This window comes from Trichosurus vulpecula, chromosome 1 (assembly GCF_011100635.1).
Source record: "Trichosurus vulpecula isolate mTriVul1 chromosome 1, mTriVul1.pri, whole genome shotgun sequence".
Classification (NCBI taxonomy): domain Eukaryota; kingdom Metazoa; phylum Chordata; class Mammalia; order Diprotodontia; family Phalangeridae; genus Trichosurus; species Trichosurus vulpecula.
Window position 1 is genome coordinate 63,922,650 of NC_050573.1, and position 14,470 is coordinate 63,937,119.

The following is a 14,470-nucleotide window of genomic DNA, read 5'->3' on the forward strand; positions in this document are numbered from 1 at the left end:
ACATTCTGTGCCATCCTACCTTTGTGGGTGCTCACATTATCATACACACACCCTCCACACTCATCTATACAAATTCCCAGGTATGTGTATGTATAGATGTATATATACACATGTATATATGCATGCATTTATATATACACACACACACAAACACATTCACGTACTCCAACTACCAAATACAGACAAAAATGAACACACACAACTGCTCTGTCACTCATGTAGTCAGAGAGAATTTACTAAGTGCTTACATTGATCAGAACCTGAAGATACCAAAAAAAGGGAAAAGATTCTTTGTTCTCAAGGAGCTCACATTCTAATGAAGGATATAACATATATGTAACTAGGCACATACAAGATTTATTGCTCTTTATGTAAGAGAAGATTGAGGGAAGGCACCAGCTGTGTGCGTATGTGTGGTTGTGGTATGACTTGGAAAGGTGTCCTGCAGAAGGTGGAATTTAAGCTGACTTTTTTTTTTGAGGCAGTCAGGGCCAAGTGACTTGCCAAAGTTCACACAGCTAGTAAGTATCAAGTGTCTGAAGCCACATTTGAACTCAGGTCCTCATGACTCCAGAACCAGTGCTCTATTCACTATGGCACCTAGCTGTCCCCTTGAGCTGACTCTCGATGGACACCAGAGAAGCTAAAATGCAGAGGTGAGGTAGGAAAGCATATTAGGCACAGGGGCACCAAGGCAGCTGATAGAGTGTTGTGCCCGAGGAACAGAAAGTAGGTCAGTGTGATTGGACCATAGAATATAGGAATGGGAGAAATATAAAAGAAAATGGGAAAGGTAGCAAGGGGCTGTGTTATAAAGCGTATTTGCCAAATAGAAGATTTTATAGGTGATCCTGGAGGTAACAGGGAACCCCTAGAGTTCACTGAGGAATGGGTATGACATGGTCAGACCTGCAGTCTGGGAAAATCATTTTGGCCGCTGAATGGAGGATGGATTAGAGTGTGGAGAACTGCGGCAAGGAGTCTAATGAGAAGGCTATTGAATAGTCCAGGTGAGAGGTGATTAGGGTGCGCTCACACGCGCATGCACATGCGCACACACCCACCCACACACCCACCCACTCCTTTACACAAAGTCATAGCTAGACAATCCAATTTCAAACATATATTCATACACATTCATAGATGTACACTTGTGTACAACTTTCCTCCTTACAAAAGTCTAGGGTATACACACACACACACACGCACACACACACACACACAAACACACTCCCAATACACACGATCACAGGCACACACACAGAACACATAGACACATATTCATAAGCATACACAGGACTATATATACAGCACTATATATAAAGTTACTGGTGTGTTCAAAGTCACAGCCTCACAAACACCTCTATAAAGAGGTGTGTATCCATAGACTCCTGTACAGTTGTATGTAGTCAATGTCTCCCTCTTATATAGATATACGTAAAAACATACATACATACATACGTATGTACATAGTATGTGCATGCAAACCACACTCCTAATATACAAGATTACAGATACACACATACAATGGCACACATGCACACCCTCATACACAGAACCACAGGTATGTATACACATGTCCATATATAGTCACACACACAGCCATGTGCAGTAACAAGCAGACACTCACCGCCGCACCATGTACAAAGTCACAGGTACATACACATATTCACGTACTCACAACCATGTCTACATCGTCTATACTAAAAATCCTAGTCCTATTACATAGAAATATGAGAAGGTTGGATGAGGTCAGACACGCACACACAACCTTATACACAAAGCCACAGCTAGCAACATAGTCTTATAGATACCCAGATGTATATATCACAGTCTCATGTATGTTTTCAACCAGTTCCCACCCCCTGTCCCACATAAGTGCAAACGCATGAACACGTTTCTAATATACAAGGTCACAGGTATATACACAAATACAGCCACAGAAATGTACACCTTTATACACAAAGCCACAATTCCACAGTCTCACACATAGATACATATATACCATCACAAGTATATACTCTCATACACACATTCCTATACGCTCAATCACACATTCATACTTAGGTGTGAACACACACGAACTTGGCTACACGTATTCACACATACACATACAACATTCAGATACCCAAGAATACACCCACACACCATCTTACAAAAGTTACAGGTACACAAGCTTACACTCACAAACTCACACACACATCCTATATACAAAGTCACAATATTGTTGCATAGAGAAGTGAGAAAACGGGCTGAGTATCCCACATACATACACTCCCCTAATACCCCTCCTCCCCAACGGTTCCATGAATGAAGCCATTGGTATATACAACAAAAGATATATTCTGTACACGAAACCACAAATATGAACCAGGTAAACATGCACACATATGAACATTAACAGGCAGGTGCAAACACACATCCAGCTCCCACACACAAAGCCATTGTAATTCAGTACAAAGTCACAGTTTATGACACTCACACTTTGACCGGAATCTGCAAATACTCATACATGCCATTTACCAGACACATTGTAACAAGCATATGAGCCTTCCTTTGCTACAGCAAAAGGCTTTACTTGAGCTAATTCTCCTTGACTGCAGCCAGAAGAAAGGCCCAAAGACAGAAGCTTTATCTGGGGGAGTGGAGGAAGGGAAGGAGGGAGGGCTGTGGATTCCCCACCAAGGGAAGAGAATCGATGGAAACAACAGAAGAGAATGTAAGATACTTAGGGACTATCCAGTGGTTCTTAACCCCAGGAGCTACAGCCTGATTTTTTGTTTTTAGTTTTGATAACTATTTTGATATGATTGGATCTCATTTGTAATTCTTTGTACTTGATTTTATGCATTTATGAATATGATTCTGAGAAGGGGTCCATAGGCTTCACCAGACCGACTGCCTAAGGGGTCCCAGACACAAACAAAGTGAAGAAGCCCTGGACCCATTCGCCTTACTCACGAGGAAGGTGAGGCCCAAGGACTTACCCCAAATTATACAGCAAGCCAATAGCAGGGACAGGAGAGCTCTGTTCTCCTGGGCCTGCATACTGTGTTCCCTGGGCTACCTGGCTCACCTGCTTACACTTGTCCTCCGCTGCCTTCTTGTCAGCTTCGGCCTGCTCAGCCCGGTCAATGGCATTCTCCTTGTCCAGCTTCAGCATCTGCATCTTCTTCTTAATGGCTTCCATGGTGGTAGGATGAGTTGGCTGCCTCTGGGTGCAAAGTAGGGATGGAGAGGAGAAGCCTGACTGGCTAGCTGCTGGTGTGTTCCAGGAGACCAAGTGCAAGCTGGCAGTAGCAGAAGGGGGGTTTTTAACCTCCCAGGCCCCTTCCTGGGAAGCCTGGAGGCTGCCCAAGTTCCCAGGGCCCAGCAGTTACTTTCCTCCTAACCTTTCTAAGGAACAAATTGGCCCCAGTTCCCAGGCTGAAGCTTCAGCTGGCTGCCCTCTCCTTATTTGGGTAGTTAGGTTTTCTTAAAGGAAAAAAAAAAGCCAATCATCTTGTTTCCATTTTTAACCATCTGACAGACTCAGGAGTGTTGACACATGAACACAGAGATGGGAACAAAGCTCATTAGTTACCCATCTATCCCAAGGAACCAGAGAAGGGAGGCTGGCCTGGTCCCAGGCAGGAGACAGGCCCAAGACTTTCCTGTTCTCTAGATGGTAGAAGGGAGAATCTTTTTCTTAACTAGAGGTTCGTAACCCAAGATCCACAAAGGGTCCATGAACTTGGATGGGAAAAAAGTATAGCTTTATTTTCACTAACCTGTAAATGAAATTTAGCATTTTTTTCATCATGAATGCAGGCAACAAACATGATTCTTAGAAAAGATCCCTATGATTTTTCAGACTGAAAGAGGGATCCATGACACCAAAAGGTTAAGAACCCCTGTTCTAGATGGTCCAGAGTGTACCAGAAGCCTAGAATGTGAAGGGACTTCAGAGACCACCTAGTCCAGATCTTTTTCTTCCCAATAAATAAACCCCTTCTTCCAACAAATGGTCATCTAGTCTGTTTGAATACCTCCAGTGATGGGGAGTTCATTATCTCTCAAGGTAGCCCATTTCACTTTGGAACATCTCAAACTGTTAAGAAGTTCTTCATAGTCATCCCAAATCTACTTGCTGGTGATTTCCACTCACCTGTGCCTCTAGTGTTTGCCCTTTGAGAATGGGTGTAATGAGTTGTTAAGAGTTTGAAATGGGTTTTAGGCCCCTGGTTGGGGTGTCCACATTCCCCTCCATGTCTTCCTCCTTACAAGGTTCCACCCCTTCCAGAAAGCATCTGATTGCTATGACTGATGAAAGGGTTTGGGTCTGGTGTTAGGATGGTGGCCCTGGTGGTGATTCCATAGCCAGTGAACCACAAAAAAGCAACCACAAAAAGCTTGATCAGATTAAGATGTCTCTAGATGACATAATGAAGTTAAATAAGAAGGAAGAAAGAAGTAAGCAGAATTTCCCAAGATTGAGTAGAAAACTTAAAATACTGGCACCTAGTGATTCAGGATGAGAGAGGAGCCAGATGGCGTGGCCTACAGCAGACTGATGGAGCTCATGTACCACCTCCTGCGGGGAGCCTTCCCTGATACCCCCACTGCTAATGCTTTCTCTCCCAAACTACTGAATTGAGCTATTTGGCATATATTTGTGTTTATTCACTTTATATTTATGCTACATGTATTTTTATATGTACTTCTCTCCTCCACTAGAATGTAAGCTCCTTGTGGGTAGGGATTCTTTTACTTTTTTGTACTCCTAACACAGTACTTGTCGCATAGTAGGTGCTTAATAAATACTTGTTGATTAATTGATTATAGTAATCCTTATTAGTCTCTTCTCCTCTGAGCTGTGGGATATGCAGTAGGAGCTAAGTGTAAGTGACAGACCCAAGTCTCTCCCAGGTTCTGGATATGATGGAGGTGTGTGTAGGAGTGTGCTTTTTGTAGTTGATTTACAGAATCCCAGAACTCTGATCCGTGGACCTGGGTTTGGCAGTTTTGTTGTTCAGTCGTTTTTAGTTGTATGTTCAACTCTTCATGACCCCTTTTGGGGTTTTCCTGGCAAAGATACTGGAGCACTTTGCCATTTCCTTCTCCAGCTCATTTAACAGATGAGGAAACTGAGGCAAACGGGGTTAAGTGACTTGTTCAGGGTCACGCAGCTAGTGAGTATCCGAGGCCAGATTTGTAGTCAGGAAGATGAGTCTTCCTGACTGCCGGTCAGATACTCTATTCACTGCACCGGCTAGCTGTCTTTACATTGTTATTTAGTCATTTTAGCCTTGTCTGCCTCTTCATGACCCCGTGGACCATAGCACACCATTGCTGTCCATGAAGTTTTCTTGGCAAAGATATTGAAGTGGTTCGCCATTTCCTTCTCCAGTAGATTAAGGTAAACAGTGATTAAGTGACTTACTCAGGGTCACACAGCTAGTAAGTCTGAGGTTTCGTTTGAACTCAGGTCTTCCTGACTCTGGGCCCAGCGCTTGGTCCACTGAGCCACCTAGCTGCTTTTAGACTAAAGGCTACGATGTGCTAGCATGAGCTTGTGTAAGCAGCTGAAACTCCTGGAACGTTGGGCAGAAATGCCTTCCTCTTTCTGGTCTCAGAGACTCTTTCCTCTTTTGAGTTTCCTCATCTGTGGGAACTAGAGGGGGCGATGGAGGAGAGGAAGATGTGACTGGATGATCTTTAGTGTTCAGTCCAGTCCTGATGTTCTCTAATTCCTTTTCTGTAACATTTTAGGTGATTTGATTTTTGGTTACTGGGTCTGCCTTACACCCATGACAAGGTGCTTATTATTTCACCTAGGATACGTATCTTCGTGACTTATTAGAGTTGAGACCTATTCTTTTTAAAAAGCATCTTCTGCTTTTCTTGCTGTTCTACTGTGCCATTGCTAACTTTTTAACCTCTACAGTTTGATACTATGGTAAGAATGATGGATTTTGAGTCAGAAGACCTGGGCTCATATCTTGGCTCAGCTACTTACTAACCATGTGACCTCAAAAGAGTCATTCCTTTTCAGTGTCTCAGTAGCTTCATATGTAAAACGAGGGAGTTGGACTGGATGACCTCTTAGGCCAGTCTTCCAGCTCTAAATCCAAATTGGGAATATAGCTTTGGATTCTTCAGTGCACTCTAAGCTTTCTATCAGCTTTGGATCAATGCCACTATCCAAATACAGTGCTTTCCCCTGCCTTCTCCTCTTGTTTATCTTCTCGAGTTGTCTGAAAACTTTCGTATCTTTCCTAATGCCCCTTGTCCCAGTCCTCCTGCTTGGCGCCTATGCCAGTCTCCCCCTACTTCCCCCAGACACCCACTCTACTCTTTTGGCTTAGAATCCCTCCTATTCCATCCCTTCTTGGATGATATAATGTCTAGGCGATGCCACGCTAGTTTTGCACACTAGTTCAGATTTCTGTTGGTGGGAGGTCCTTTGGGACAGGCCCACCCTCACCAAAAATATCTTCTTAGAAAACTGCTTTTCTCTTTTTCAACCATGGCGTTCAAACAAACAAACAAACAAACTAACTAACTAACTAACTAACGAACAAAGGAGGAGGAGGTCTGTAATGCTTACCTTCCAGCAGCAGCAGTGAATAATCCCAAGGTTAGACTAGAGCACAAGGAAGATGCAAAGTCAATTAAGACCCTTCCATTCTCAGCTCTGCCACTGATTTATTGGGTGGCCTTGGACAAGGCCAAGTTACCTGCTCTGGGGTTTGGTTACCCGTGTGAAGTTGAGGAAACACTTATTAATGCCAACCTTCCTCACAAGGAGGGTGTGAGATTTTGTTTAATTATAGTCTTTGACTCTTAGGTGGTTCTCCCTTCTGCCTCAAAGGATTTATCACTTGGCTCAACGTCTTTCTCTTTGTCCCAACCCTTGCCATCACACTTTGGGACTTTGATTTATAAGCTGATGTCCTTTCGAACACCCTAGCCTCCAAGTTCATGAACTTCTTCACCCCCCATGACCTGAACTTTCACTCCATCTCTCTCATTGGAGAGGGTGGAAGGTGAACATGAGAGAGCTCCACCACCATTTGGAGAAGGTGCCCTCATCATTTCTCACGTGACCGCTCTCTTCATGATCTCCTGTAACTGATCATCTTGCAAGATGACATCAACTCCGAAATGACAATACCTCCCCAGTACCCCCTGTACCTCTCTGCCTCTGACTGGAGATGGTGTAGGGTGGACATCAGAGAGCTCCTCTCTGATCCTCCACCGTTTGAGGAGGAGGCCCAAGGTATTCACCTTATTATTTCCAGTCTGGCTGCAAGACTTCATTATGACTCCACCTTGGCCTCCCTTCCCACCCACCCACCCTCTTTTAGCTTTTTTATGTTGTCTTTGCCCATTAGATTATGAGCCCTGAGCTCCTTGAAGGCAGGGACTGTCTTATGCCTTTTCTTTCTGTATCTCCAGCACTTAGCACAGGGTCTGGCGCACAGTAGGTGCTTAATAAATGTTTATTGACTGACTCTGACTTCATCCTAACCACAAGCAAGGATGGTCACGATCATTTCCTTTAAGTGTTCTTCCTCCCTGATTCACGACTCTGAAATTCTTTTCCTTCACCACAACCTATCCTTCTGTCTCTCCCCATGCCTTGATATTCCTAAATCTATACTTCATCCTTACCTCAACCTTCAATCCTTCCTTTCTGACTCCAATATTACCCCTGTTCTGCACTCTCCTTCCTTCCTTCATAATCTTGACCCTATAGTTACCCTGTTCAACTGTACCCTGTCCTCTACTGGAGAATCTTCTGCCCTCTTCATCTCTCTTTGTTATGCCATGCCATACCATACCATGCCATGTTGAACCCTGATCCTGAATTTCCCTAACAGCATGCATTGTTTACTTCTACAGACATGTCACTGAATGTTGTGGGAGGAGCTATGATGACTGGGTCCATTACATACAATTTATTTTCTTGTCTCAACTGGGCTCTCTCTGTTGCCTAGCAATTCTTTTATTTGTCTCTAATTAACTCTCTATTGCACTCCCCTAGCACCTATTCCAAACTTTCTCTTCTCTCTTCAAGCCTTCTACATAACCCTCCATGGAGGATCTCACACCCCTCCCCCCACCCGTTATATTGACAGAACAGAAACTGTTATCTGTGAGTTTCTTCTCCTCCCTAATTCTACGTGTCAGAACCCCTCAACAACATCCTTCATTCCTCCTCCTTTGCTCCAGCCTTTGGCAAGGAGGTAGCCCTTCTGACCAAGGCCAGGTACTCTACTTAGGCCCTTGATCCCATTCCTTTCTTTCTCCCTTGGAAGCTTTAATAATGACCCTTTTATATCTAATCTTCAATCTTTCCGTATCTATTGGCCCCTTCCCTACAAACATGGTGGGGTCTTCTCTATCCTTGAAAAAAAATCCTGCACCTGACCTTATTATCCTTTCAGGTAATATTGTCATATGTCTCATTAGAAAAACCAATCTCACTCATCGCACCCCCTTCCTCTATTATTTTACCCACTTCCTCTATTATTAGTCACTTTTCAGTCTCCTACCTTCTGGCTTCTCTGACAGATCAATTGAACTGCTCTCTTTAACATTACCGACAATTTCTTAATTGTTAAATGCAATGACCTTTCCTTTTAGTCCTTATTTCTCTTGAGTGTGGCAGCATTTGATGCTGTTGACTGTCTTCTCTTCTTGAATTTTTTCCTTCTCCTTGATTTTTGTGACATTGCTCTCTCCTAGTTCTTTAATTGCTCCTTCTCAGTCTCTTTTGCAATCATTGTGTTCCTAACCACAAGTACCCCACAAAGGCTCTGTCCCCAAGCCTTCTTTTCTCCTCCCTAAACTCTTTCTCTTGATGACCTCATCAGATTTTGTGGGTTCAGTCTTCATCTCTATGCCAATGCCTTCTAGATCTTCATATGTGGCCCTCGTCTGTTTTCTGAATGTACCTCAGCTGTGTAGCTAACTGCCTGTTGGACATCTCCAGCTGCATGTTTTGTAGATATCCAAGGCTCAACTTGGTCAAATGCAAACTCTTTATCTTTCCTCTAAAATCCATACCTCCTTGAGGCTTCTCTGTTTTTGCTCAGAGCCTGATCAGAGGGAGAAAGCATGGCATAAACTTTAGGGCATGGGTTCTGAATTTGAGTCCTGTCTCTACTATGTACTAACTGGGTGGACCTGGGTGTCATTTCACCTCCCTAGACCTCAGCATGCAAAGTGAGGGTATTGGACTCAATGATCTTGAAGGTCCCTTCTCACTCGCCATCTATTGCTATGTGTTCTTTGCAGTCACATGGAGCCTTGGAGTTCCCAACCTTGGAGTCATCCTCAACTCTTCCTTCTCTCTAATCTTAACCCACCCATGTCTAATCATTTATAAATATTTGCTCCTACCTCTACAACACTTCTTGCACCCATTCCCAGCCCTCCCCTCACACAGCCACCACTCTAGGTCAGTCTCTCTTACCTCTTGCCTAGACCATTGGATTGCTTCTTAATTGGACTCCAAGATGCCAGGCTCTGCCCTCTCCAACCCATCTTCCACATAGGTGTAAATATAATCTTCCTAAAATGCAGGTCTCATCATATCCCTCCCCCCAAAATCTTCAGGACCTCCTTATTGACTCATGGATAAAATAGCAATGCTTCTATTTGGCATTTAAAGCCCTTCACAGGCTTGCTCCAGTCTACTATCCCAGGCTTTCTTTATATACCTTCCCTTCATGTAGTGCATGTTGCAGCCAGACTGTCGTATTGACAGTTCCCTGAATTCAGCATTTTATGTTTCTTCTCCATGTCTCCGCCCAGGCTGTCTCCCATACCTTAAATTTATTCCTCCTGACCTCCACCTCTTAGAATCTCTGGTTTTCTTCCCAGTTCATGTATCCTAGCTTCCTTTGGGAAACTTTTCCTGATCCTCCTGTTTTTTAGGGCTCTCTTCTTCCACAAATTATTATGTATCCATTTATCTGTTTATAAATTGTTTATCCCGTGCAGAATGTACTTCTTCAGCTCAGGCATGGTTTTATTTTGTGCTTTGCAAATCTTAAGGTGATAGTTTTATTGTTATTACTATTATTATAATATCCCTCAGCATCTATCACGGTGCCTAGCACAAAGTATATAACTGATAAACGTCTGTTGAATTGAGTTGACTTTGAAAATGGTGACAGTTTTGTCTGGAAAGATTTTTTTAAGAGAATGGAAAGTCATTTATTAAGTACTATGTGCAAAGCATTGTGCTAAAAATACTGGGGATACAAATAGCAAAGCAAGAGAGTTCCCACTTTCAGGAAGCTCCAATTGTAATACACATGAAGGTTTCAGCTACAAGCCATGTGGAAAGGTCCCATGGTCTTTAGGGTACAGCAGCAAAGCAGATGGCAATTTATTTTAGTTATGCATCTTCTTCAGTTAATTGTGCACATAACATCAGATTCATCTCTGATGTTAGATCGTTTGAAGGTGCTAAGGACTTAGATGTTGAGAACTTTCTTTCTGGGGCTTCAGTAGCTACGGCTGCCGAGGAGGTGGGGACTGCAGAAGCTGTTGCTGTGTTGTATGTTCACGAGGTAGATTCCCTTCATGATGGCTACAGGGATTAGCCTGGAAGAAGGGCCAGTGATCTGGGGGGTTACTCCTTGGGCTCATCTGCCCATTGGTGGCAGCTGGTCAGAGCTTGGTGCTGGTGGTGATGGGCACAGTGGGTCCCGACTCCACGACTCCCCTGGCGTTACTTCTCTTGATGATTCCTAGCAAGTGTGTGAAGTAGGATTTGAGCTCAGGTGTTGAAACTAAGTCCAGGGAGTTCTCCATCACATCATACTACATAGGACTTAGTCTTTCTTTGGAAGAATGTTTCTTTGATCATTTTTTTCCAACATAGCTTAAAAATATAAGACGAAAAAGATCCCAGTGTGATTAACCTTTCTAGTGCTGTCTTTTCTCCCCACCTCAGTGCATTTAGGGAACAGGAAATTAAGTACACTCAGTGGTGTTGATTAGCTTTGAGATAACGGAGAGCTAGTAGAATTCCCCTTTTAAGGAAGTGAAACAGAGATGGTATGAATAAATGCCAAATTTTCCTGGCTGTATGAACTACCCAGCATCCTGCAGCTAGGATGCTTTTAACTCTACACCCAGAACCTTCCCTCTGCCCCTCTCTGCAAAATCTACCTGAAGGGCACAGAGCTCTATCAGATTCACGTAAGCTTGATGAGCTCTTATAAGGCCAATTGCATAGCAACCCTTCACAATCTAGTCACTGCTCCCAGAACACGCCTTGGAACTTACAGCCTCCCTGTTGTTGCTTCTATCTTTCTATCCACATTCCCCAAAGCCTTCTTCACTTCTCAGTCTGTCTCACTCCTCCTACTCTTCTTGGCAGGCTGGGCTTTTTTTTTTCTTTGTCTTTAATCTCCCTCTTTCTAATGGTTCCTTCTTCTTTATCAGTCTAGTTTTTAAGTATCCTAAAAGAGCTTTGTTGCAACCTTCCTACTACTTTGAGCTTTTTCTTCTGCCCCTTTATTTTTCCTCCCTTTCACTACCAAACTGTTGGAAAAAGGTGTGTGTGTGTGTGTGTTACAACCAATGGTTCCATTCCTTCATTACTAGCTTGGGCTCTCCTCTGTCTCTGTGGCCATCAAACTCATGGAACTTCTCTCTTGAAGTTTCCAATGACTTTCTGGCCACCAAACCCAGTGGCTTTCCCTTAGTCCTTTACAACCTTGACCTCTCTTAAACATTTGACCCAGCACTTTCTGGACCAGACCTCCAAAAGCAAGGTCCCCAGTTCCTTGATTTGCTAATCTACTCACCTCTAGAACACCTGTCCTGGGAGCTGAGCAGAGTAGATTTGTAAGTGCGTGAGTGTGTCCAAATTCACCCAGCCCATTATATTTAGCTGGGCCCAGAGCAGATCAGGCTTCATATTCCTGCCAGCCATCTACCTGGAATATTTTGCCAGTTGTTTTTATCATGTTCCTCATTCTTTTCTTTTCCTCTAGGCACAACTAGTAACCAAAATTATCATTGCTTCTGAAAAAGGTCTATTAATCTTATATATATATATATATATATATATATATATATATATATATATATCAACTCACCTACTGCAAAATTCTCTCCTCTGCTTATCATTCCCATATGTGCATTGACTCCCCCATTAGACTATCAGCTCCTGAAAGACATGGACTGTCTCTTTTATATTTTATTCCTAGCACTTAGAGTAGTGCCTGGTGCATTTTGCAGCCAATAAACGATTGTTCATCCATCCATCCACCCATCCATCCATCCACCCATTCATCCACCCATCTCCATCCATCTCTTCATTCATTCATTCCAGCAGTCCCTTCTTTTGCATACTTTCTGTTCCCTTGGCTTCAGAGACACTAACAGAGACACTTTCTGGGTGTTTTCACCTCTTTAATCCTCAGTCTACTTCTCTGGCTCCCTTGAATCCAAGATGTGAGTGTTGCTTCAGAGTCTTGGCCTGTTTCTTTCTCTTACATGCTTTCTTTTACACTATCTACCTTTGCATTTAATCTAGATGCACAAGGGCACTGAGACTTTTGGGGCACCCTGCAGTTGCTCTGTATTTATTTGTCTATGTGCAAGCTGTTTCTACCAAGAGAATGTAAACTTCTCGAGAAAAAAGATTGCTTCATTCCTTGTATTTGTATCCCTGGTGCCTAGCCTAGTGTCTGGCAGCTAGGTGGTACAGTGGATAGAATATTAGACCTAACTGTCAGGAAGAGCTCAGTTCCAATCCTGCCTCAGTCATTTTCCAGTTATGTGACCCTGGGCAAGTCACTTAACTACTATCTGTCTCAGTTACCTTATTTATAAAAGGGGGGTGATAATTTAGCACTTTCCTCCCAAGATCATTGTGAGAATAAAATGAGATAATGTGTGTAAAGTGCTTTGCAAACCTTAAAGTATTAAACACTGGCTAATATTATTTCTCCTTTGGCAATCTCATTCACAATCATAGCTTCAGCTTCTATCAGATTTACACCTTTAATCCTGAGCTTTTCCCTGAGCTCCAGACTTCCATTTCCAGCTGCCCACAAGGCATAAAAGAGATTAAGGCACCTTTTGGAGACCAAATGGACAGTTATCTAATGTATCTGAATGACAAGTATCTCTGGATGGCCACTTGTCAAGTATGTTATAGTGGGAATACTTTTCAGGCATGTTTTGGACTAGATGGCTAGTGGGAGTTCCTTCCAACTCTAGAAATTTTGGATGGTTCCTCTGTAGAGATGAGATGTGGGTGTGTGTGAAGAGAAGGAGGTCACTGGGAGAGTGGGCACAGGACCTTAGTGTCACATGTGAAGATATAATCCTTCTTGGGGATTTTTTTTGAGGGGGGAGAATTAGATGGTATCAGACAGCAGAGTATGCAAGGGATAGAGTACTACATTTGCAGTCAGAGCACCTGGATTCAGATCCCAGACCTTTTACTTCTACTGCCTTTTTAGCCTTTGGTTTCATTTGCAAAGTGGCAATGAGGTGGTGGTGGGGGAGGGGTTGGAATAGATCCCTTCAAGTTCCGAATCATATAAATATGATTTGTAATAATTTATATAACATACATTTATATAAATCATGTGAATTTATATAAGTATTATAAATTTATAATAATTTATATAATAATCATATACATTTATAATATTATATAATTAATGCTATATAGTAAATTCATAATAATTCTCCAAGTTGCCCTGGTGAGAGGGGGTAGGTGTGGGATCATCTCTCTGTGTTCTACTTACATCACAGGATTGTTGCAAGAAAAGTATTTTGTAAACCTTAGGCTCATAGGATTATAGACAGAGAGTTGAAAGGAATCCCAGTGGTCATCTAGTCCAGCCCTTTCATTTTTGCAGATAAAGAGATGGACACTTAGGGAAGCCAAGTGACTTGCTTTAAACCATTATATGGTGACACAGTGGAGGAGTTGGATTTTGAATCAGGAAGACCTGGGTTTGAATCTCATCTCTGACACTGACTAGCTCTATGACCCTGGGAAAGTCACTTATCGTCTCTGAGCCTCAGTCTCCTAATCTGTAAAATGGGGATAACAACAGCCCCCCACTTCCCAGGGTTGTTGTTAGGATTAAATGAGATCATGGAAATAAAATGCTTTGCAAACGTCAAAGTGCTGTATCCATAATAATTATTATTATTTTCATTATTAATTGTTATTATCTGCAGTGATGGGACTTGAGTTTGAATCCTCCCAGCTGTGTGACCTTGGGCAAGTCCCTTCTCTTGGGCCCTTAGTGTCCTCCCTTTCTAGAATGAGGGAGTCTGATTAGGGGAGTCGAGAGTCCTTTCTGACTCTGAATCCTACTTACGATTCCATATAAATGTGAATTATTATTCTGATGTCCGTCATTCTGGCAGAGCGATGTTAACGGGGCGGGATTTTCCTCTATGACTCTCTTTCATAGCCATCAGTGGGTGAACT

The 14,470-nt window shown here is 42.8% G+C and overlaps 1 protein-coding gene across 2 annotated transcripts in view; it reads right to left on the minus strand.

Moving 5' to 3' along the window:
- The window catches only part of TPM4 (tropomyosin 4), a 36,789-nt gene extending 33,430 nt beyond the window's left edge, over positions 1-3,359 (minus strand). The window contains exon 1 of one of the 2 annotated variants that reach the window (XM_036757683.1): positions 3,077-3,349. In XM_036757683.1, the coding sequence (XP_036613578.1) occupies positions 3,077-3,190 (114 nt within the window). In that variant the 5' untranslated portion in view covers positions 3,191-3,349. Of the gene's footprint in view, positions 1-3,076 lie in introns of both variants that reach the window. The other variant, XM_036757688.1, reaches the window with a different exon arrangement.
- Positions 3,360-14,470: the final 11,111 nt, after the last annotated feature.